The following is a 26,636-nucleotide window of genomic DNA, read 5'->3' on the forward strand; positions in this document are numbered from 1 at the left end:
AGCAGTAAGAATGCGAGTCTTTCCATTGCCTCTCATTTCTAGAAATATCAGGCCGAGAATACCTCCAGTTTCAATATTTAGACACGGCAAAAAAACATTTCCAAGCAGACGTGCGTCCTATCCTCCCTTCTTTTACTCTACCCTTGCCTCCTCTCTCTCTCTTTCGCTTTCTAGTTTGCTCTCTAATTTTTGTCTGCATTCCACCAGCTTCTCCCAAGCTATAAATATCCAGCCGAATGAAAGGAATAGAGAGAGCAAGAGACTGGAAAAGATGGGAGAGATGAAGGGTGACTTGAGGTGGAGGGGAAAAGAGAGAAAGAAAGTTGCAGGCTGTGGGGGGCGAGTTTAAATGAAACCAGGTGGGGTCTCTGCCTGTGTGTGTGTGTGTGTGTGGCTGGTTCATATGTGTGTATGGAGGGGGGTTGGCTGCATGTGTGTGTGTGTGTGTGTGTGAATCTGTATGCTGTTCTTCTGTCGTTGAGCTGGACACATTTGGAATTTGGGCCGCAGACCAGGAATTTTCATCCTGGGGGGTCAGACGAGGGGGGGGTCTGGGGGCGGAGGATGGCCGTGCAGTGGGGCTGTATGGGGGTCGGAATGGGCTGTCCCTCTCTCCTCTCTTCCGTCTTTCCCTCCCTTGCATACATTCACAGTCCAGCTGTCCGTCTCCACACTCACTCTATCAGGCTGAGGAGTGAGGATAGAAGAGAAGACGTGCCACCACTGCACTGAAAAACACAAGAGAGGGATCCACCGGAAGAAAAGAAGAAAAACCACTGCATTCAAGAAAACAGCAAGAAGAAAGCCCGGCCTGTGAGTATAGCGTTTTGCGAAAGAAAATCTAATATTGCACTCTAATATAATGTCATTATATTATACATTATACATATAATGTTATTGGCATGGGGTCGTTGGGTCATTGTGGATCAGCTCATTTAACTAAAGCAGACACGTCAGGCTGCATTGAAGTTATGTCACAGACAGTGAAAGCGATAAAGGGCAAACTAAGGAAAATTTCAACTGGCCGGTTTGCTCCAAGGCAGCACACGTCACGCTCACTCTCCAGCTCTCTTCCAAACATCCACGACTACAGACAGCACACTAGAGAGAGAACAATCAATCACATTATTCAGCAGATTCAACATCTCCTACCATACGTACTGGTGTAGATCGTATTATCTTATAATCTCTGCCAACTTTCCATGCTTATGCATAAGATGTTGTTGTGTTTTGTTTTTGCATTTATTACTCAACCATCATGATGGTTTTACACATCTCTACACGTCTGAAGTGTTGCAAAACTTTCCAATCTCTTTTCCAACCTCTGTTTCACAACCAGACTTATGCCATTGACTGTACGTTGTTATTTGAGCCCTGCGAGCGTAAAATGGGTGACTTTGTTTAGATAATGTTTCTATTTTTAAATACAAAAAGCTGATTCATACAAACTCCCATCAGTTTATATGAGCTGATTTGATGTGAACGACACAGCAGAATGGGAATATTACGCACAGACTCTCAAAGGTTTCTGAGGACACACAAAGGTCTGGGAATTTGTGGCTTGTGCGTTTATACCAAAATCGTTTTGGAAGCACAGGTGTTGTTATAAGAATGAAGGCTCAATAAAATGGCTATGTGACATCTGAACAGGGAACACTGCTTTACTGTACTTACACAGGCCACTGCTGTTACGTCACGTTTGTTTATGTATTCTGCTAATTACTTATGTTAGATGTTTTATTTTATATGGCTGGATGCTGACTTGAGCATTCATAAAAAGCAGAGAGTGTGACAGGGAGTCAAGTAAATCAAACTGGGGCCCTCTGTTGTAGCCACATTATTTTTGGTATTTGGAAATATTAATTTGTCTTCTCAGGGCTGCTAAAGTAAGCAACGTGGAAGTAGTGAGCATCATTGATTGCCACCAATGATCTTGTCTAGAACTTTTATAACATATGCACTACCGGTCAAAAGAATCACTCGAAAACGAATATTTCTGTTCAGCAAGAATGCATTAAATTGAGCAAAAGTTACAAAAAGATTTATATTTCAGATAAAAGATGTTTATTCTGAACTTTATATTCATCTAAACTTTATATTAATCTGAAATTTATATTATCCTAAAAGTTATCATGATTTCCACAAACATATTAAGTTGCACAACTGTTTTAAATTTTGATAAATGTTTCTTGAGCAGCAAATTAGTATATTAGAATGATTTCTAAAGGATCATGTGACACTGAAGACTAGAATAATGATGCTAAAAATTCAGCTTTGTCATGACAGGAATATATTGCATTTAAATAGCATGAAACAGAATAAAATAGAAAACAAGTTAGGCCTATTCCTATTTGTAATACTAATTGTTTCTTAATTGTTCAAATAAATGCAGCCTTGGTGCATGCAAATAAAAGACTCAAAACTGCAATGTTTGAACAGTTAGTCTACTTGTTTCTAGTTGTTGTAAAACACAGTAAAAGGCCGTTTTAGTGTCTGCATAATACTGTAGCAATATACAAAGTATCAAGTCACTTGAAAACTTCATTAACTGCTGTTTAATGATGTAAATGGTACAGTTAATGTGATAAACTAAATTTATGGACACTTGTTGAAATAGAGGAGATCTGACTTTGTACATCCCCTAAAAATGACCTAGAGACCGTTTAGTTGAGAATAACTTCAAAATTAGCTAAGAAAAGCGAGATTTTCTTAGTAACAGTCTCTCATTTATTTGTAGATGCCAATTTGCAGATATTTTGGTCACACTTTAGTTTGGGAACCAATTTTCACTATTAACTAACTACAACTTTTGCCTCAATAGACTCATAATTTGCTGCTTATTAACAGTTAGTATGGTAGTTGTTAAGTTTAGGTATTGGGTAGGATTAAGGGATCTAAAATATGATTATGCAGAACAAGCCATTAATATAGTAATAAACAGCCAGTATGCTAGTTATAGGCATGCTTGAGAATTGGTCCCTAAAGTTAAGTGTTACTGATATGTTGTATCTAATGCTGACATTCATACATTTTAAATTATGGCTTAAGTGTCCAATTAATTTGGTCAAAAACCACAATGAATGCATGTGTCTATGCCGTCTTTGTTACCAGTACAGCCATAGGGGTCCTGACATAAAAACCCTATTTAAGTTTGCACAGGTGGGAGGAGAGGGGGTTGTATTCATAAAATTATAAGTGCACTGACCAGCAAAGTTTAAACCTGGAGCTCCTGCCTGAGTGCTTTGCCCACCATGAGTTTAATGCCCAGCTGAGCACACGGAGTTAACCGTAGACATGACACTGGACTAGTGTGAGCGTGTTTATAAGGGTGAACGCGAGGTAGGAGGACAGCGTTTGTCATTACATGTGTGTGGTCTGCCCATGAAGTCCACTTGTGTTTACTTGTGTTATTTGCGGTCATATAATCACTGCAGACTTTACAAAAGTCACGGGAATACCAGCCAACCAAATGTTAAGCAAACAGATGCATGCCTATTCCCATCTGAAGTGCCCCACATAGGTAGCCATCTGATGATGACACATCTTCTACAGAAAATTCTAAAAAAGTAGAACAGAAAGTAAGACTTATACAAGGGCATTCTGGGTAACCACACTTGACCTTTCCGGTGAACCTTGGGGGGTTTTCCCAGGAATGTGATACTGTGGGAAACACAGCGAGTGTCCGGCTGACCGTTATTCAGAGCACTGCCCACATCCTCTCTGCTGGCATTCCAGAAGGTCAAGTGCCACTCAGATACGATGGCAGATGATATTACCCACGCCTCCACACTGCCCACACTCCGGCCAAGCAACTGGACCGTGCTCTTGCTGGTCTCGAGTTTGTTTATGATGGTTGATTTCAGGTTTTTCCCAGTCCGGTGCAACACCACAGGGACAGCCTGCTTTGAGATTTTGCGGCTCGCTATTTAAACCATAAGTAGCATGTAGGTCAGTCAGTAGGAGTGGGTAAATCACACAGATGAGAGATTTGCGAGCATGTTTGTTTTGTTGCAGCGTTTCAGTGTGTTTGCATGTGAAGTCGCAAGTGCTTCTTGTACGGCAGCTACTGTAAGTGGCTAGAATCATTTCATGCAGTTTGGGAGGAAAAGCACAACAATTCTATCTGAAGGCTGATGCAGCGGGGATAGAATGTGCAGATTTGCACGTCACCCTGCGGTTTGCTGTTTGTTGCACTTAGTGAACATGACAATACTTTTAGACTGGACTCTCTGAACTTTGCGTTTTCAGAAAAGAGCTACTGTTGGGCTCTGTGTCATGTTGGAGCAGCTTTTGTGTTTCCATACTATGCCTGTGTTCGTGTGCACACTATATGTAAATGTCAATGTATGTGTGTATTTACAGAAAAGGCCAGGAAAATAGAGCTGCATTTAATAGGTCTGTGGGAAACTTTGACATTAGTGAAAAGCCAGAAATGTTTACAGTTAATATTTAATAATTAGTTAATAATTGCTCTTGGGGTGTTTGAATGAAGAAAGGAGCTATTGAAACTAACAAAAAGTACTTCAATTTCAACTTCAATTACACTTTATTGTTGGAATTCTTTCCAAAAATGGTCTTGCATCTCACAGTGTGTACTGTCTCACATCAATTCACTTAACAAACAATCATACAATAAACACACCTTAATACAAAAAACAACAGTATCAATATATAAACACACGGCTACAATGCATTAGTATAGTGAGTCCTTTTATTTTCTAGAGCCCAGAGGCCTACTTAGAACCCCAGTTCTGTTTTATTAATTTGAAATGAATGAACAATGAACAATAATAGGTGTATATTTATAAATGAACACTAACCTTTGATAAATAAATTCTGTAAAATGACATGGTGGATCATTGTTAGGTCATTATACTGAATATATTAACAAACATCAACAAATTTAAATTTATTCTGAGTTATAAGTTTTATGTTACCATTTATTTTATTTTCTGCAAATGTACCATTGCTATTGGTACTCTGATGTACCTTGGAGTAGGCTACTGTGTAAATATAATTTTACATTTCACTTACATTTATGCATTTAGCAAATGCTTGTATCCAAAGGGACTTTAAGGAACACAATAATTTGGTCAAATATCAGTAACAAAATTTGTAATATACAGTGACAGATTTATTAGACAACTAGATTAGGATATCATGGTATATAAATTAAAGTTCCAAGAAAGTATGATCTGGTTCAGTCATTGTACCACAGTAGTACACCAGTACTTTTGAGAACAGGTAAAGAGCCTATTTAGAAGTCTTACCCTCTCTGTTTATCTCACAATGCATACCATAATGCAAGTATCATTAAAAAATGAGTGATGATTACACAATAATTCTAAAAGCACCCCCCCCCCCCCCCCCCCCCCCCCAGTACTATTCAAGTCCGAGTTTATGTTCAAGGCTTTTTGATTTTGTTGCAATTTTAATACGACCACTAGGGGGAGTCTGGTAATCAAGCAATTTCATTTCTTCATTGGATTGCTATAAAGGAAGGAAAAAAGGAGAGGATGTGTCGTGTGGCCAAGTATAGTGACCTATACTCAGAATTTGGGCTCTGCATTTAACCCATCCAAGTGTACACACACACACACAGCAGTGAACAAACAAACCCACACGCACACAGCCTTGTTTCGCTATCCTTGTGGGGACTTCCAAAGGCGTAATGGTTTTCTACTGTACAGACCGTATATTCTATTGCCCTACACCAACCCTACACCTAAACTTAGCCCTCACAGGAGACTTTTTGCATTTTTAGATTTTCAAAAAACTTAATTCTGTGTGATTTATAAGCTTGTTTACCCATGGGGACCTCAATTTAGGTCCCCACCGTGACACAAGTGTGTGTCTCTCTCGCTCTCTCTCTCACTCACACACTCACTCACTCACACACACACACACACACACACACCTGTAGCAGTGGACAGCCATATTGCTGCAGTGCCAGGAGCAGTTGGGGGCTCGGTGCCTTGCTCAAGGGTCTCACCTCAGTTGTGGAGAGAGTGCTGGTTATTCACTCCTTCCACCGACAATTCCTGCCAGACCTGAGACTCAAACCTGCGACCTTTGGGTTACAAGTCCAACTCTCTATCCATTAGGCCACAACTGCCCAATGAGTCTTTTTAGTTATGACTAATACAGTGGGATCACTTATATGTGTGTTCAAACAATAATGCGTAAAGACCTCTCAAGCTGTTTGTTTCTCATCCACAGATTCCTCAGTGTAACTTCATCGCAGCATCATCTAATCCACACCAGCGAGTCTCAACCAGCGAGTGTGTATGTGTGTGTGTGAGAGTTCATGTCTGTCTGATTGTTTCTCTTTAGTCAGCGCTCTTGGAGGTGTTTTTGTGCCTGTGCTCATCAGAGCGTGTAGAAGGTGTGTGAGAGGATGCGGCCCGGTTGTGTTTTGGTTTTTTGTATGTGCATCTCTGTGTTTCTCCACCGCGCTATTTCACAGCCACCCACAGAAACGGACACCTACACGGTAAGGCGGAACGAAACCTCCCCCATCTCTCTCCCACCCTTTTCTCTCTTTAGATACATTTTCATAATGTATGTTACATTATTGTATCTTTATATCTTATACTCACATGCAATGTGTAACTGCGATATACATATAGTTTAATTTCCCTGTAAATTTTCTACTTTAATTCATGTTTTTTCCCCTATAGGAATGTACAGATGGATATCAGTGGGATCCACAGACTCAACACTGCAAAGGTAAAACACAAAACATCCAATTAAAAGGGTCCGTATGCAGAGTTCAACACTATCTAATACACTAACCAGGATATCTGTATAAGTTCACTTTACTTTAAAACAAATCAAACACAGACAATAGTTAAATCACACAGACAAGGAGCTTTGGATAAGTATATATGTGTGACCCTGAACCTCAAAACCAGTCATAAGTAGCACAGATATATTTGTAGCAATAGCCAGCAATACATTGTATGGGTCAAAATTATCGATTTTTCTTTTATGGCAAAAATCATTAGGATATTAAGTAAATTCATGTTCATGACTTCATGTTCTATGAAGATATTTTTATAAATTTCCTACCGTAAATATATATATATATAAAAAATATTTTTTAATAAGTAATATGCATTGCTAAGAACTTCACTTGGACTACAAATAAATTCTGTTCTTTTGAACTTTCTATTCATGAAAGAATATTAAAAAGTATCCATATAAAAGCTTCCATATATATATATAAAATCTAAATTATAATTCACAATATTAATGTTTTTGCTGTATTTTTTGAAACCTTTGTGAGAATAAAAGAAAAGTATTTTAGTGTAGTTTACAGTAATGTTTAATATTATATATTTAAATTTGACATACTGAAACCTCAGTATTAAACGACTGTTGCAATGCTAGTGTATAATTTATATATGTGTCTTGTAACTGTTATGTCATATAGTATTATCATATAGTGTGCTTTTTACCCACAATTACCTGTGTATTCTGCATGGAATGTGTGTCTGCAGATATAAATGAATGTGAGACAATCCCAGAGGCCTGTAAGGGAGAGATGAAGTGCTTTAACCACTATGGGGGCTACTTGTGCCTTCCTCGCTCAGCCTCGGTCATCCCTGCCCCTGAACCACCCAACCAGATCCACCCCAGCCTGGAGAACACGGCCAGCGAGCCATTCAACCCGTGCCCTCCAGGGTTTGAGCCCCAGGGAGACAGCTGCGTGGGTGAGTGTGTGAAAACAAACATGTTTGCAGAACAGGTGTCAGACGGCCTGCGAGTTCACAGGAATCAGCGTTGTAAACAGTAGCATGCCATTATACAAAATCACCGAGTCATGTCATGTGTGTCCGGATCAAAATCAAAATCAGTTGTATCAGTGAACGGGATGGTGAAAGGGGGATTATTGCATGCAGTGTTTTAGTGATGACTGTTAGCTCTTGAATGACTCAGACAGAAACAGGTGGTCAGGGGTAATGATCAGCTAGTTTTTGTGCTCAGACAACTGTGGGAGTCATGCTGAAGACTTGGCAGGGGGCCGGTCTGCAGGGGGTCGAAGAATTTACTAAGACTGAGGCATCCCAGCTGTCGTCTATCGTCAAGAGGAAACGAACAGAGATAACGTTACTCAAGACCGCTATGTAGACACAGCTTTCACTTCCCATGAGCTGTGATCCAATAAATGCTGCAATAACTACATTCCACAGTTATGGCGGCTCCAGTGCCAAAACTGAGAAGACAAAGAAAGATAAAAACCGAACCAGAGATGTGTCCACAATAAATTTCCATGATTCTGTCTCACAAAAACAGATGTGGATGAGTGTGAACAGGACAGTCACGACTGCCAGCCCAGTCAGCAGTGTTTCAATACAGAAGGCTCCTTCTCCTGCCAGTGTCCAGATGGGTATCGCAAAGTGGGCACAGAATGCATTGGTGAGAAATGTTTAATTTTGTAGCAAAACCACAACATATTTCATCTCTCCAAAAAATTAATCACAAACATGGATTTTTATTTATACTCGTCATTTTTTATTTATACTCATTTATTTTTACTTCTACTTTATTTATATTCCAAGCCTTCCATTGTGAAAAAGAAGTGCGCTTAAAGCGGTAGTTCACCCAAAACTGAAAATTCTGTCATCATTTACTCAGCCCCAAAGTTGTTTTTAACCTGTAGGAGGTTTTTTTCCCTGCTGAATACAAAATAAGATATTTTGAATAATGTGTGTATCCAAACAGTCATGCATTGACTTCCATATAGTATTTTTTTCAATACTATGGAAGTTGGTGTGGTCCATCAACTGCTTGGTTATCCATATTCTTAAAAATATCTTCTTAAGTCATCTGAAGCCATACGATTGATTTATGTGAGTAACAGACTCACAGAATTGAAGCTGGTTCATTTACATGTAAAAACCAAGATGCATCTCACCAGGGTTGAGGTCATGAAGGTGTAAATGTTTTTGCCTTTTATTATTAGATAGGACAGTGGAGTGCAGACAGGAAAGTATTGGGTGGAGAGAGGGGGGCGGGATCGGCAAAGGACCTAGAGACAAATTAAGATATTTTTGATGAAATCCATGAGTTTTCTGACCCTCCATAGAGAGCAATGTAACTGAAATGTTCCCAGACCCAGAAACATAGTATGGACATCGGTAAGCCAGTCCATGTGCCATCAGTGGTTCAGCATTCATTTTATGAAGCTACAAGAATACTTTTTGTGCGCAAAGAAAACAAAAGTAATGACTTTATTCAACAATTTTTCTCCTCCAAATCACATCTTCTGGCATTATCGAGAGTACCTCTGCACATAAACAACATGCGTGTGATGCTGCTGATGTAGAACACGCATGTGCTGAGCCTTGTTTATGTTCTATTTATCTTTTCTTTAATCTTTCCCTGTCTAGCTTGTACTTATTTGAACAATGCTTGAAAGCTGGTATTACGAGCACTTCCTGTGTCTATTTGCCTCTGTAAGATGAATCGCTTGGTGTATTCAATGCGCAATGCGCATGCGTCGAGGTTCTCTCCGGAATGCATGATTTGGAGGAGAAGAATTGTTGAATAAAGTCGTTACTTTTGTTTTCTTTGCGCACAAAAAGTATTCTCATAGTTTCGTAAAATTACAGTTGAACCACTGATGTCACATGGACTATTTTATCGATGTCCTTACTACCTTTCTGCGTCTTGACCGTGGTAGGACCTTTGCTGTCTACGGAGAGCCAGAAAGCTCTCGGATTTCATAAAAAAATCTTTAATTTGTGTTCTGAAAATGAATGAAGGTCTTACGGGTTTGGAACGACATGAGGGTGAGTAATTAATGACATCATTTTCATTTTTGGGTGAACTATGCCTTTAAATATCATATTTTTTCTTATATTAAGTTATATTATCTTAATTATGTTAGTTATAATTTTGAAATATTATAACAATATTTATAATATAATTAAATATCTATAAATAATATTAGTAAACACTTTTGAAACAAGTTGTTGCCATTGTTAAATTCCAGAGAGGATTCCATTTTATGAGTATATTGTGCCTTAAATTACATTAAATGCGAGATCATCTATTATTGTCTGTTCAGTCATACCAATGAGGAATAACATTGATTTATATGTGATCTAATTGGATGTTTTAATACTTTTTCAGACATTGACGAGTGCCGGTACCGCTACTGTCAACATCGCTGCGTTAACGTCCCTGGCTCATTCTCCTGCCAGTGTGAGCCTGGTTTCCAGCTGGCTGCCAACAATCGCTCCTGTATTGGTAAGCCAACCCACACGCTCACTCCCACGCCCCGTTTTGCCATACCCTGAGTCACAGGCCAACCCACCCCCAACACACACACTCTTATACACACACAAGCACTTGGAATCCAAACCCACGTACTTACACAACTCCATCCTACACTTCATTTTCTTTGAGTAAAAGCCAAAATAAAAACCAGTAAAAGAGCACTTTGTGCATGGTGGAAAGCGAGAAATCGAGACATTAAAGTCAGTGCGAATTGCTGTTTGCAGCACATTTAGGTTTTGTAATTGGATGTATTTCCAAGTGAAATGAGATGTTCAATATGAAAAATAAAGTAGGACAGGACTTGATTTTATACATCAGGAATTGATTGGATCACGAAAAGCTAGTGCTGCAGTATGCACAACGAGTATGGAGTCGAGATGAATTCCAATTTGCTAAAACATTGTCAAAATAGCCTTTTTGTAATATTGATTAAAGGAATAGCTCATCCTAAAATTAAAATATGCTGAAAATTTACTCAATTTAAGGCCATCCAAGATATAGATGAGTTTGTTTCTTCATCACGACAGATTTAGAGAAATTTAACATTACATCACTAGCGAATGGAAGTGAATGGATGCCGTCAGAATGAGAGTCCAAACAGCTGATAAAAACATCACAAGTAATCCACAAGACTCAGTCCATCAGTTAATGTCTTATGAAGTGTAAAGCTTCTGACTGACTGTTGCTTCTGACTGAAATACAAGTCCTCTATCTATAATATTGCTTTCTCTGGTGAAAAAGTCATTCTTGTATACAGATCAAGCACGTTTACAAGTGAAAACAGTCCAAAGCCAGAAGTGACAGTTTAAAGATAAAATGCCTTTGATGGACTGGGGTGGTGTGGATTACTTGTGGATTATTGTGATGTTTTTAATCAGCTGTTTAGAGACTCATTCTGACGGCACCCATTCACTGCAGAGGACCTGTTGGTGTAACAACAGGAATGTGCATTAATATAATTTTCACTCATTGGGTGCACTAAAATTAAACGGCACACTTCCTTTCTTCAGGGTATCCCTAAAACAAAAGAACTGAGTTTTTGATTTTGCTTAAGTGGCCACTTAAAATTATTAGACATTGATTTATGCCAACAAAAATAGCTATTCCAGCTCAGAAAATATCTATTTTACATAATTATTTACATAAAAATCCTTCACTTTTTGCCTTATGCTTAGTGTTTTGATGTACAATCCTGTCTGCTTTGTCATTCTGTGGCGCTCAGATGTTGATGAGTGTGGCATGGGGGCCCCCTGCAGTCAGAGGTGTTATAACACATACGGGACGTTCCTGTGTCGTTGTGAGCAGGGTTATGAGCTGGGGCCAGATGGCTTTGCCTGCAATGGTAAGCTGAGAGCAAACACAAACAAATGTGAAAATCTAAAATAAATACACATATTTGTGAAAAATGTTTATGCATCTTACAACTGGAGCTACCGATTATATTCATTCTCTGTCCTCAGACATAGACGAGTGCAGCTACTCCAGTTACCTGTGCCAGTATCAGTGTGTTAATGAGCATGGCAAATTCTCCTGTGTCTGTCCTGAAGGATATCAGCTCCTGGGCACGCGCCTCTGCCAAGGTTCACCTTAATTTAACACTCTCTCACTGCAAAAATCTGCTTCCCAAATTCACTCATAGGACAAATAAAAAACATTCTTTCTTTCTTTTTTTGAATCTAGACATAAATGAATGTGAGACAGGAGCTCATGAGTGCTATGATGGACAGACTTGTGTGAACATTCATGGAGGTCACAAATGTGTTAACAACAAAAGCTGTCAGGAACCCTACGTGCAAGTGTCTGAGTAAGTAAACAATATGAAAATACCACAAGAAGCACTTGCAGGCTATTCAGTTCACACACTGTTATGCATCTGAACTTCTGAGATGTTTTTCTCTCCATTAATTGTCTATTCTTCATCAGTAGTGCCTGTTGAGACATACCTGACATGGTTTATTTATTTTTCCATATCTGAGGCCAGTCCTTCAGTCTGTGCCTCTGAGCATGTCTCAACAGAATCGGCCGTTCCACAAGCTTTAAATGAATAACAGGTGGTCAGGCATTTCTGAAGAAATATCTGGCTAGATGGATGACATCCAAAATTTTAAGCCAATTTGCTGGACATATGGTACACATACTTGTATAATTTGGTACAGTTGTGGCTAACATAGTTACTAGTCATGCAAAAACCTGACCTGGTGGATACTATTAAGGTTATGTATCAGTTTAATTCAAATAAGTTTACTGCAATTATGTTTAAGCCATGTAAAATGTTACTGGTTCAGTTCAGTTCATTCTAAATCAGTCCAGTCCTGTAAAAGTGTATTGATTCTTTTCAGTGCAGGTCAGTTCAAATCTATTCAATTCACTTAGGTTAAGTCCTGACAAATTTAGCTGAAATCTGTCCTAACTGATGTAATTTTCTCTCTTTATTCAGTCGCTGTACGTGTCCTATCACAAAGCCTGGCTGTCGAGACTTGCCCTACTCCGTTGTGCATCGCTACATGAGCATCACGTCAGAGCGCTCCGTCCCCTCAGATATCTTTCAGATCCAGGCCACCAGCGTCTTACCTGGAGCCTACAACACCTTCCGCATCCGCTCTGGAGATGACAATGGAGACTTTTACATCAGGGTACTTTAACTTACTGCATATTCTGAACGAATAACTTAATCTGGTGTATATTCTTATTATACTGAAAATTGATGTACAGTAGTTTTTGCAATTATTTTGTCTTATTTTCCAGTAAACCTTCAAAATAAGCTAAATTCATATCTTTAATACAGTTAATTTTTTCTTACCTCATTGGCAAAATATAATCTTCAATATATACACTACGGTTCAAAGGTGTGGGGTCAGTAAGTTTTTTTTTTATTTTTTTATTAATTAATACTTTTCAGCAAGGATGTATTAAATTGCTAAAAAGTGACATTATTTAAAGAAAGTTCAAAGGAATCCAGAAAAATAAAAACAATATTAGAAATATTAAAAGAACATTTCACAAAACTATTAAGCAGCACAACTGCTTTCAACAAAAAACTAAAAAAAGTTTCTTGAGCACCAAATCAGCATATAAGAATAATTTCTGAAGGATCATGTGACTCTGAAGATTGGAGTAATGATGCTGAAAATTCAGCTTTGCATCACAGGCATAAATTACTTTTTTAAATATATGAAAATACAAACTAGTTATTTTAAATTGTAATAATATTTTGCAATTTTACTGTTTTTACTGTATTTTTGATCAAATAAATACAGCCTTGGAAAACAATGAGACTTTATTTTAAAAAATGTTACCGACCCCAAACTTTTAACAGGTAGTGTATGTATAATCTTTGATTCCTGCCATTAGACTAGTACATTTCTCACAGAGCCAATTTTTGAATCGTGTGACTGTCATATCTGTTTCCTCAGCAAATCAACAACATCAGCGCCATGCTTGTTCTCGCCCGTGCTGTGAACGGCCCCAGAGAGTACGTGCTGGATCTGGAGATGCTTTCTGTGAACCCGCTCGTGAGCTACCACACCAGTTCTGTCCTGCGCTTGACCATCTACGTTGGGCCTCATGCCTTTTAGCTAAGAGAGATGTAGAGATGCCCAGAGAGGGAAAAAGGGGGTGGAAGAGTGGAAGCACTGATTGATTCATCCAACAAGGAGGGCTTATGAGCTGAATATGTCTGGCAGCTGACAGACATCATTTCCAAGATTGTATAAAAGTCATTTTCACGAGAGATGTACCAACTTATACAACCTCAACATCATAAATAATAAAAAGGCTATTAGAGACAGGCACTATAGTTTAAGGACAAGATGTCGACAAGATAACAACCCACTATATTGTGTCATATGGAAAATGGCAAAGTTACTAGCTGCACTATGACTCCAAACCTGCTGTACAACCAATGTAAACTGTCTTTTGTCATTTCTAAAAATAGCCTCTTTCTCAGGATGAGGGCTGCAGCTCTGCAGACTCCTTCCACTGGTTTGCTCTTCCAGTTCAGAAGTCAGCAATAATAATGAATCCCTCCTATTCAAATAATTGTAGCAATAACAATATCAAGGCTGTAAAAAGTATCTCTGTATGTTCTTAGTGTCAAAAAGCCTCTTTTAATTTTCCACTATGTATAATCCATCTCTGAGTTCAGTATTGTTTTTATTTGTTGTTGTTATTCAGTAACCACTCAGTCATTCTAAACCTCTACCCCACCACCCCCATCAAAAATGCTCATGTTACTTTGTGTAGTTTAAAAAAAAAATTTTTTATTCCTCGCTGCCGTTGTTGTATTTCGATCCTGGATTTATTACTGTAATAAATTTGATAAGACCATAAAATTCTGGCTCCAGACCTCCATATGTTTGCCTTCCCGCTGGGATGTTTTTCTGCTATGCATCCTCTTCCGCCTAATGGAAAGTCTCACTCACGTGCCCTGCTTAACCCTTCCACCCACCCTTGCAATCTCTTGACTCATCTAACCACGGGATAGACTGAAACCCAACTGAGCAGCTGTCCGCCCCTCTGCAGCCTCATTAGCACAAGCCTGAGAAGAAAAAGAACTGATTTAGAGAGCCGATAACATTGTTTATTCAGAGTAATCTTCTGACTCTTGTCTGAGCTATTTATGGAAAATATTTAAGGTGCAAGACATTTTATTTAGTAAAATAGGACATGCTATTCCAAAACTCTTCTATTCCAAAATTCTATTCTATTCCCTGCTATTCCAAAAGTCTTTTCTGATCAATACTATGTTAGTTCGACTGAGTCACAGATGCAGGTCAATAGAGCTGTCTGGATCTAAACCGTGTCCAGTACTGGCAGCAAGAGGGCTATTTCTGAATTTTCAGAATGGCAAAGGAAACTTCTCTGAATGGAATTGCAGTGGCCTGAATCATAATGGAGTCATGTACTTGAGGCTAATGGGGTAATGATGTCACAAGGCTTACAGTACATGATTGTGTGTAGGAAGTGTTGTTTTTCATATTCGATTTAGCAAAAATTAAATGTTAACAAGTTAAAATGCATTTTTTTGGATTAATGTTAAATAATATAATGTATTTTAATTAAAAACGGTCTTCTTTTAACTGAAATTGCCCTTTTAGTAGACACATAATAATTACATAATTTTATAATATCTAAATTAAAATGGTCTTCTTTTGTAATAAAAGGGCAATTTATAATAAATTATGAATAAAAGATATTACATTAAGTCTACCTTTGAAATAAGTGCAAATTTAGCCAGATAAAATATAATATAATATTTGAATTAAAATGGTCTTCTTTTGACAGAAGTTGTTCTTTTATTTCAAAAGTTGACAAATGGTATTATAGATCAGAATTATAATTATACTGTATATTATTGTTCATTAACTATTCATATAAATATAATATTCATTAAATAGTATAGGGACTGTATTACACTATATATTAAATTATGTTGATAATACACAGCAAATTAGTCTTCTCTGAACCAAAATGATGCTTTTACTTTAAATGTTTTGTTCAGATATACAGATTAATGCTGTACGGACTGACCTAGACAACAAAATGAATAAACCCAGATCATTTCAAGATCAGATAAGATACCCAAGATACATTCTGACTATCTGCAGCCATACATGAATGCAGTTCTAGAACCTTCCACCGACAGCATCACTGCTTCCTTTTGTTCTTTAGCAGCTTTTCAGGAGTGACCACTTGCACAGATCAATCAGAGCCAGAAAAAGCAACGGGAAAATACCCACTTTTACGTTTCATCGTCCCCAGCACTGCTCGCCCATTCCACTGCCGTCTCCAGTTCTCTGTGCCAACAAACACACACTGTTCTACCCTCTCTGAAACAACCCAATGATGACTCATTCCCTGCAATATCTTACATAATCACAGGTCTGGAAACTGACTCTGGTCTGCCACACGGGGGCAGTGCAGCACACCGAGTCCAAGGCCCAAAATAGACACAACTTGGAGTGATGGAATCTTGCAGCTGGTTTTGTAACCCAATTGTCCAGTGAACCAGATTATTTGCCTTCTTCATGTGTACTGAGTGGCTACATGTTCCCGGGCTAGACTGTACAACTGTGAACAGCATCTTATACAACCATACAGTCGGTCATACACACATACACACCTGAAAATCTATCTGAGTAATGCGACGGGCACATTCATTGGTAAACGCACACGGACACAGATGGCACCAGCAGGTTGTTTCGATCATTACCTCATAGCAGAGATCATGATAGAGACAAATTCTTTAGAAAGTGGGTGACGGGGATGTATGTGGGTGAGAACGTGGCATTCTCACACCGTTTCCTGTTGGACGGCAGACAAACGGTAAACCCAACTGTGAGCCAAACGCAGGAGCGAGATGTGCTGTACCCACCCAGCAGGCACAGAAAGAGAGAGGAGGGCTGATGAGCTGTACCAATATGCCTCCGCATGTGGAGGTGTCCTTGAGAAAAGGTGTGTGTGTGTGTATGCATCAACCCATGAGCTTGTGAAAATGTTTTATATAGAGACTTATGTGTCACGGTGTCCTAAGGAGTGGAGGGGACACTCCACGGTTCATGCCAAATGTGACCTAATTTAAAGGTCAGGAACAGGTGAGTGGGTGGAGTGGGAATGGACAGGATGTCCCAGGATTGAACGGTCCTTTTTCTCAAATGCCTTTTCTGATCATCTTTTTAGAATAATGTGAATTTTGCTAACTTTTGAACTGACTGCTGGCTATGGACACCGCTAACAAAAAATGTTCTAAGAACGTTTTGCTAATGTTCTCATCAAGTTATGAAAGTGTTTTCAGAATGTTCTCAGAATGTTCAAATGTTCCATTTTTTACCATTTTACAAACATTCTAGGAATGTTCATTTTAAATGTTCTCTGAACCATTTGAAACAAGTAGTAAGTAGTAACATTAAAAAACAAACAAACAAAAAAAACATTAGACTGATGTCCAACTAACCTGAAAAGAAAAACATTCCATTAACAACGTATACATTTTTGTGTCTATAATGTTACGTAAAACAACATTCTGAGAACATTCCCCGTTCGCTGATGCCAAATGTGGTTGTCATTCAACCAAAAACAAAATGTTTTTTCAAAATGGCAGCTTTCTGCATTCGGTTCAGTCTGTATTAATTCATCACTTTCTTGCTGGGAAGGTGATTCTCAATGCTGTGTCTGCAATCTCTCATTTTGTCCACGCCACAGTGAAACTGTGTAGCAAAAAGTGTGGGCAACTCCAAAAAAACCTGCTGATCTGATTATTTCTTTGCACAGCCAGAAACGAATGCTTTTTTATAGCTAGGAACGAGAGAGTTTTTCCTTCATGCCTGAGTGCGCACATTAATTGAGACATAGGACCCCTCTGGAAATTCCCCACAAACACGGCTGCTGTCAGTCATTGAGACAGAACCACTATATTTACCTGGATATCCATGGCTATTTTTGAATGAAAAGAGGAAACACTATTGCCCTCCACCTCCTTTTTTCAAACACATTAGGCTATTACAAAACAAGCACTCACCATCCGTGACATCCGCTGCATTAACTACAAACAACAGAGAAGTATTCATGATATCTATATTTGCTAAGCATGTGTGGGGAGGCGGTGGGCAAAGCAAACAGAATTCTACATGTAGCCCTAAATATAAACAGCAAATAAACATGCCAGTATCCCAGATAACAATCCAGTTGGAGCTGGTTTAGATGGTTGACCTTCCACCATGTCTAAAAAAAAAAAACTAATTTAACATTTTAGGAACATTTCACCCAAAAATTCAAAGTGCATCATTGTCTCACCTGACACCTGGTTCTTTATTAGCATCTATGGTTCCATGAAGAACATCCATGGAACCTTGCTTTGCACAAATAGGATCTTTATCGAGGAAAAAGTTTATTTAGAACGGTTCTTTTAATTAATTTTAATTAACTTAAATTTTAATTGTTCACCGAACGGTTCTTTGGGAAGCCAAAAATTTTTTTTTTGGTACCTTTATTTTTATTTATTTTGATGTTTTTGTCCAAAAATTAAAGTCAATAAGGAACAAAACAACACTGGACCCCATTGACTATTATTGTATGGACACTAAAAACACTAAAAAACATTTTAGAATATCATCTTTTGTGTCATACAGGTTTGAAACGACATAAGAATGAGTTAATTATAACATAATTTTCATTTTAGGCTAATCTCTATGAGACAGCATAACTAGTTTATATCAGGTTTACTGATGTCTACCAACTGAAACCCAGCTATCATATCTCAAAGAACATCAACACAGCCAACACTGGATTTCCCAGCATGGTTGTCTTATAAAGCTGATATGAGATCAGAAATAGCCTTTATAAACAAAAGAGTCAATTGTAATGTTTTGCAACCCTGGACGGACCGTTAGCAGGGTCCGTGTGGAGAATAACCTGCCCAAATGGGTGATTGGGGTTTGCTCCATTAGCGTGTCTCATTAGCTCCAGTCCACCGCATCCCGAATAACGGAGGATCTCCATAGAAGAGCAGACAGGGGGCTCTTTCACAGATGGAGAGTGAAAAGGGACACATGTTGGTCACTGATAATTGGGCCATTTGTTTAAGGGAATTAAACTGACCTCTGAATATTACCGACGTTCCTTGATTAGGGCCTCGTTTGAGCTGGAGTGACTCTGATAACAAGAGTCATCTACCTCATCTGCCACTGATTGGCTATTCAGATGAATCTAACGAGGAGGGCTAATTACATTATATGGCTCACAAACTGGGAACTAGAATCAGGATCGACAGGTAATTTAAAATAAGACGTAATAGCGAATATCTGGTTCTTTATATGCTTTCACCTCTATTACAAAACCTTAAAATATAGGTTTAATATTCAGACTCCATCTGAATTTAGTGATAAAAGACTTTCATAATCTCACCATTGTAATGCATTGAATACGAGGAGCCATCTTTAAACTACATACTCATGGTGGTCAGTGAAAGATACCTCTACAACCCACCCTTAATTTTTTCTCCCTGCATAAATGTGGTTACTATGATACGACAATGTGTTGCTATGGTTGCGTGGGCGTGCGAGCAGAGGGATGGCAATAAAGAGAGAATTCCTGCATTGAAGAAGGGAGCATATTTTTTAAATCAGTAAAAACATATGAAACGCTAAGCATTCAGAATCATCATTGCAATCTCATAATTAGCGTGACTTGCTGTATCTCATGCACATATGGCCTAAGGATGCAAATATTTTGATTTGAGGCCTAATGCTTCAAATTGAGCATCAAGAGAGGGGGAAAACGTCTTTTCGGACTTACTAACGCTGCTTATCTGTGTCAGAGATGGAGAGAGCGAGAGTGTAAAGTGAGTCTATCCTCATGATGAGTGAATGAGTAATGTGTGAGAGACTGTCCCCATGAAAGAGCCTGCGGGTGAGAGTCTGACTGCTGAGTGTTAACATAGGGTGTTAAAAAACAGCTTCTGTGGCAAAACGAATGACGCTTCAGGCAGATTTAACAACATATTGCAAAAATGCAAATCACACTCACATTCCACTGCTCTGCTAGATGACTTCATTCAGTTCATAAAGCACAAAGGCATATATAACCAGTGTTGGGTAAGTTACTCTAAAAAGTAATTAATTACTAGTTACTAATTACATATTCAACAGCGTAATTAAATTACTGTACAAATTACTCTCTCCCAAAAAGTATTTAATTACTTATTACTAATTACTTTCTAAATCCCATATCAGCCTCGACAAGTAAATGATACATAGACATGAAATGGTATAAATAATAGATATCTCCATAAATTATTCTGGTCACCCTTAAGATTAGAGTCCAAGTCTCACTATTAACTATCTATTAACTATGCCTTTTGCCTCAATATACTCCTAATTACTGCTTATTAATAATTAATAAAGTAGTTGTTAAGTTTACGATTTGGGTAGGAATTGGGTTGGATTAAGGATTTAGAATAAGGTCCAGCAGAATAAGACATTATGTGTGTTTTTTTTTTTTAAGTAATAATAAACAGCCAATATCCCAATAACATTCATGCTAATAACCAACTAGTTAATAGTGAGAATTGAACACTAAAGTGTTACCAATATTCTTATTAACTCAAAGTATTTAAAGTGAGAGGGGTACATACAAAGCATGCATTTTAAGGTTAGACTTTAAATGTTTATGTTAAATCCACAATTATATTGTATTGTATTGTATTGTATATAAATGTTCTACAGTCCACAGTATTAAGTTCAATTACATAAGAAGTAACTGTAATTAAATTACAGACAAAAAAAATAAGAGTAATCCTTTACTTTACTTTTTCAAGGGAAAAGTAATTAAATTACAGTAACTAATTACACTCAACACTGTATATAACACACATTTGGTGTAAAACACAACACTTTTTATGGTCCTGCCCTTCATCAAAACATGTCAGAAAATAGCTTGTACCCTCAATGGTACACCTTTGTACCCTTGCACTTTAAGTGCCTAAAGGGATAGTTCACTCAAAAAGGAAAATTCTGTTATTAATTACTCACCCTCATGTCTGTCAGACCTCTGTTGTGTTTCCGTGCCCATATTTGGTTTGTTTCCTGTCCTTGTTAAATGCAATTAGTAGTTTATTCTGTTCCAGGTGTGTTTGAGTTGATTATCCAGTGTATTTATAGTCCTGTCTGTTAAGTAAGTTTTGCCTGGTCTACTCGTTACTCCCCGATGTCTGTGTTTGCCTTGCCTTGTCCTGCCCTGTCCTGATGTCGACATTAAAATCTGTTATTTGAGTTACGTCCTCGTATGTGTGTTCCTTGTTCGTCCCTGCTGTGTGCACCGTGACAATGTCTTTCCAAACCCATAAGACCTTCGTTCATCTTCGCAACACAAATTAAGATATTTTTGATGAAATCCAAGTACCATGTTCAAGGCCCAGAAATGTAGTTAGGACATTGTTAAAATAGTCCATGTGACAACAGTGGTTCAACCTTAGTTTTATGAAGCTACGAAAATACTTTATGTACAAAGAAGAAAAAAAAAAGACTTTATTCAACACTTTTTTCTCTTCTGTGTCAGTCTCCGCCACCATTCACAACACTACCATGATGTATGCGTGTGCATTCCTCTACTTGTAAACAAGGCGCAGTGTATCTGGGTTCTATCTCAGAAAGCTGGCTCCTGCATCAGTAGCACCACACGCATGTGTCGTGATACTCTCGTGAACGCACGTCAAAGACTGCCATGGAAGAGAAGAAATGGTTGAATAAAGTCGTTATTAATGTTTCCTTTGCACACAAAAAGTACGAGGGTAGCTTCAAAATGTCACATGAAATATTTTAATGATGTCCTTACTACCTTTCTGGGTCTTGAACGTGGTATCTGCGTTGCTGTCTATGCAGGGTCAAAAAGCTCTCAGATTTAATCAAAAATATCACATTTTGTGTTCCAAAGATGAACGAAGGTCTTTGAGGTTTGGAACGACATGAGGGTAATTAAATGACAGAATTTTCATTTTTTGAGTGAACTATCCCTTTAAGGCTAACCTTTGCTAATACATTTACATTGCATTTCCCACCTGACATATGTTGGTAAAGTTTTTTGCACCAAAAACCCTTAAACAGAATTGATTAGCTAACAACAACCACAGCCAAGCATTTAGTTTTGAGATGAATGGCAATGCTAACAAATAACTCTCTCTAGCTATATTAAACTTCCTTAGTTTGTCCAAGAAGTTCAGAACGAACCATTTTAAATGATAATGCGATTATCTTTTTGGACTGGGAAGGAAGTTGAATTCTGAAAGTTATTGTATGTTTCATAATGAACTCTTTTAAGCACTGGAAGGAAAATATGATTCCTCATGATATGACTCTATAAGAGCTTAGGAAGTTCATTCAGCATAGATGACTCAGAGGGTGAGTTGAGCAAAACTGTCAGGTAATGGACTCCCCATTCATAAATTCATACCAATGATTTAGCGGGCCAAAAAAAATCTTTCTATTGTTCGAATCCAGCCATGGTGAATGACACAGGCCATTCTGCTTCCCTACTGCCGACTGTGCGGAAGTGTTCATGCTGCGGAGATGATCACTAATCATAGGGAAAATAACGGCTCTCAGGGGGAAAAACATATTTGCTTGCAAAGAGAGAGAGACAAGGGGAAATTGAGGATGGATAAAAGCAATAATCGTAACTTTAGCCTGGAGCTAAAAAAGGCACTGAAGTACCTTACTCTCTCCCTCCCTCCCTGCACCTCACTCTCTTCCTCTTTCTAACCATCTCTGCCCACTCTCTTCTCTTCTAATAGTTATGCAATGCTTTATGAAACTTCATATTCACTTGTTTTTCCATTGATTTGTTGACCTTGCATTTGCATTTTTCTAATTTCATACATATTTTAACAAATTACATTTTTATCAGCATATTACAATTTGAGTAAATGGTTGAACTGACAAATTAACATAAACATCCCATTGCATCTGAATACTGACTACTGAGTCCACAAGATATTAAAAGATTAAAATATTCACTTGCATTTTAGAAAATTATTTTCTTTGACTTATAAGGATTTTTACATTCTAGATTTTTAATGTGGACCCCAACAACAAATACACAACTACAGATAAGAAGGATGAAGAACAAACCTGGGCACTACAAATACTGTTACAAATACTATAGTTACATTGAGAACACATTGCAGTCAGATCGAAATGAACAGAGATGGGCAAAGAGAAAGAAAGACGCACACACTGAATCATTGATCGCTACTATCAAAGGCAGACCTGAATGGCGAAGAATAATGGATCTCTTATGGTCACTAAGAGCTGCATTACTTAAAGAGAAATTGCAGGATGTGCAGTTTAAAGGACATCTTTCTTACATTTGTGAGGTTGGTTTAGATCAGAAGCTCACAGAGGTGTTTTGTAATGCAATGCCTTTGGCTTAATATGAAATGAGATGGGAGAACGGAGAGCGAGCGACAGACTGAAAGGGGAAGAAAATCTGCTGCTTGAGGTCTATTTTGATGTCACACATCTACATCACATCACCATGGCAACCTTGCATCAGCAACAACTTACGAAGGGAGAGAGAGAGGGAACAAAAAAGGAGGGTGAGAGCACAATGTGCTGGCATGTAGTGCTGGAATTGAGTAGCGAGCTTAAACAGCAACAGGGGAAAAAAGACCTTATGGAATTATAGAACGCATTTGCTGGACTATAAATAGACTGGTGGAAATTTTTCTTAACAAAAAGAGAAAGAACTGTGAAAGTTCAAGTTTAAAGGGCAAGAAATATGCAAAACTACAGCAAGCACTGACGTTTGTCAATGAAAAAATCATGAATTAGTAGTCACCATTCACAGAACCTGAAAGAGAGATAGAAATACTTCAACAAAGGTCCACATTTTCCCACTGTTCTGAGCCCTGGGTCTAAAAATACAACGGAAAAAAAATATATAAATAACACCAGGCTGCAGGCTGGGGAAGTATCTCTGTCAGAGATGGGGAAGGGAGGGAGGTAGTGTGTGGGTGTCTGAGTGTTACATCTGCTCACTCACAATAGTTTATATGAATCAAGCAGCGCACAGCTGAACAATGCATTAGATCATTTATTATACTTAAATCTAGATGATTTAAATGCCACGACAGGTGCAACTTCATCGGCCTCTCAGTAGGCTACGGATTTCACAGATATGCCCACACATTGGCACGATGAGCTGGCCTCTCTTGACTTTAAAGGCAACCCCATACCCTACTCTTTACCTCTGTCTCTCTCATCAGTTTCATAGACAACTTCAGTCCTTCCTCTTCCTCTCTTCTCTTCCTCTGGCTTCGGCAGGAGTGGGAGGTGTTGCTAGGCGACAGGTTAGCTCCTTTCTTTCAAGAGGCAGAGTGAAGACCTTGATTCTCTCTGTTTAAAAATAAACAGCAGTGTGGAGAGAAAGAATCTTGAGATAGAGGACAAGCATACTTCAGCTGCACAAGAGGCCAATGACATTTTGTTTCTCATTAAAGTATTTTTTGCAACTCTTCTTACTTTCAGTGCACTTGCAAAACTCTTTGATGGAAGAGCAGAATTAAACTTGCACAGATGACTTTAGAATTAGCTCACCTGGGTCCAAACATAATAAATATGCATTTAAATGCATGGCATGATGGGTAATATAACTTGCATTAAAGCAAATAATTTTTACCCTAATTTTTTATCTTGAAATTGTCTTCACGCAAGTCTTGAAATTAGTCTCATATTGGGTTGAAAAGACTAGAAATTCACATTCTTAAAAATATTGTGAAACTTCTCCACATGGTTATTTTGTCCACTGTGTGTAAAATCAGAGGCTTCAAGTGGGCAGAGTCAACTCAGTCGTGCTCTCTGGGCACAGGCTAATGACATCTTCCTGTTCCTAGGGACATACTGCTAACAGAGGGATGTCATACTGGGCATTATCCATTTACTCACATCCGGCAGGCACTCAACTATTATCTTTTGCTCCTAGATGATCAGAAAATGTGGATTGTAACATATCAACCTCCACAAAAACTTTTTAAAACATTTTGGAAAGACTAAATACAACTTTAACAAGTTAAATAGCAACTTACATAGCAACTTTCCTTTAACTTATGTGTGTGATTTTGAATTATGAAAGAAATGCAATTAAAGACATAGTTCACCAACATATTTACTCACTCTCAAGCTATCCAATGTGTAGATGAGTTTGTAGTAAATGTGAAAGTGAATTGACGTCCAAGTCCAAGTATGGTGACCCATACTTGGAATTTGTGCTCTGCATTTAACCCATCCAACCCACACACACAGTAGTGAACCCACACCCGGAGCAGTGGGCAATGCTGGAGCGCAGTTGGGGGTTCGGTGCCTTGCTCAAGGGTCGTGGCATTGAAGGTGGAGAGAGCGCTGCTTATTCACCGACAATTCCTGCCGGACTCAAACTCGTGGCCTAGTGGACTCTTTATCCACTAGGCCACGACTGCCTCAGAATGTAGATCATATGCAGTGAACGGGTGCCGTCAGAAAGAGAGTGCAAGCATTTGATAAAAACACCACAATAAGTAATCAGATTAAGTAATCCACAAGTAATCCACACATACAAACATGCATAGTATTTATTTAATACGTGTGGTCTGTCCCTGTCTGTCGTGCTGCTGAGAGGTTTGCGATTGTAGCTCCGTGTAGCTTCGCTTTTCTGTTGAATCTCTATCTTACTTTCACTCTCTGTTGTTTAAAGTGATAATATATAACTTAATTCCCACCATATTTCTGGTATTATCTATCAAACTAATTTGATCGTTCGCTTTTTAAAACCGCGAGTGCAGCGCGTTAGCATTCATTAACCGGTTAGCTTGTCACTCATGGTTTCATTCGTTTTTCTATTCGCGCCTATTATTGTTTTCTTTTTTCTTGCTCCGTTTTTCACGAGTTCATCAAACAACAGTGGTAAGCAAATCATTCTTCAATCCCGGTGAGTAATGGCTTCTTCTCCTGCTATTGTTGTTTGCACTGTTTGCCACATGTACAGTTTATCTCTCTGTGTCGGCGACGAGGGATTCACATGTCATAAATGCAGGGAAATAGTTAGGCTGACAGAGAAGATTTCAGAATTAGAGACACCCATCCAAACTTTAGTTGAGGACAGTAAGAATGCGAGGGCTGTAGATACTGCTTTGGATGCGACTAGCTCAGGGAGTCCTGTACATTGTTCTGTTCTGGTAGAGCCCGTGCAGCAGGGCAACTGGGTGAATGTGAGGCGGCCTAGTCGCGGGTCAAAACACCACTCTTCCGTTCCGTTCATTGGAAGAATTTTTGGGGCAGACCTGACCTGTTGAAAAGAGATGGTCTTCATCCCTCTTGGGGTGGTGCTGCTCTTCTCTCTAGAAATATGGCACCTAGTCTTAGAGTTTGTACTTGACTAACTGGGGCCCAGGTCAGGAAGCAGACAGACTGGCTAAACCGACCGTCTGCTAGCCGCCTCAAGTCACAGAAGTCAGTTAATTCTCAGCACATAGAGACTCTTTCACCTGGATATCACACTATAGAGACTGTGTCTGTTCCCCAAACTAGAAAATACAGAAAACATCCAAACCAAAGTAAGTGTAACAATTTAATTGATGTTCAACAAATAAACAGATATAATACAGATAAACAAATGATAAAGCTTGGCTTATTGAATATTAGATCCCTTTCTACAAAAGCACTTTTTGTAAATGATATTATCACTGACCATAAACGAGATGTGCTTTGTTTGACAGAAACCTGGCTAAAACCAAATGACTACATTACTTTAAACGAGTCTACCCCCCAAGATTACAGTTACAAACATGAACCGTGTCCAAAAGGTAAAGGGGGCGGTATTTCCAC

The 26,636-nt window shown here is 38.5% G+C and overlaps 1 protein-coding gene across 1 annotated transcript; it reads left to right on the forward strand.

The window, feature by feature from the left end:
• Window positions 1-614: 614 nt before the first annotated feature.
• LOC306883261 (EGF-containing fibulin-like extracellular matrix protein 2) lies at window positions 615-14,618 on the forward strand. The gene is made up of 11 exons (XM_079438399.1): window positions 615-813; window positions 6,220-6,493; window positions 6,681-6,729; window positions 7,503-7,715; window positions 8,299-8,421; window positions 10,141-10,257; window positions 11,510-11,629; window positions 11,748-11,867; window positions 11,968-12,091; window positions 12,725-12,920; window positions 13,701-14,618. The coding sequence occupies exons 2-11, from the start codon at window positions 6,398-6,400 to the stop codon at window positions 13,860-13,862; spliced, it is 1,320 nt and encodes a 439-aa protein (XP_079294525.1). The 5' UTR covers window positions 615-813; window positions 6,220-6,397; the 3' UTR covers window positions 13,863-14,618.
• Window positions 14,619-26,636: the final 12,018 nt, after the last annotated feature.

The sequence above is a fragment of the Barbus barbus genome (genome assembly GCF_936440315.1).
Source record: "Barbus barbus genome assembly, chromosome: 17".
NCBI lineage: Eukaryota > Metazoa > Chordata > Actinopteri > Cypriniformes > Cyprinidae > Barbus > Barbus barbus.

Bases quoted from the DNA above. Each gene is read 5' to 3' on its own strand.
- LOC306883261 (XM_079438399.1), top strand. From the start codon at position 6,398: ATGCGGCCCGGTTGTGTTTTGGTTTTTTGTATGTGCATCTCTGTGTTT. The intron at 8,422-10,140 runs GTGAGAAATGTT...ATACTTTTTCAG, and splicing joins AGTGGGCACAGAATGCATTG to ACATTGACGAGTGCCGGTAC. The intron at 12,921-13,700 runs GTACTTTAACTT...CTGTTTCCTCAG, and splicing joins ATGGAGACTTTTACATCAGG to CAAATCAACAACATCAGCGC.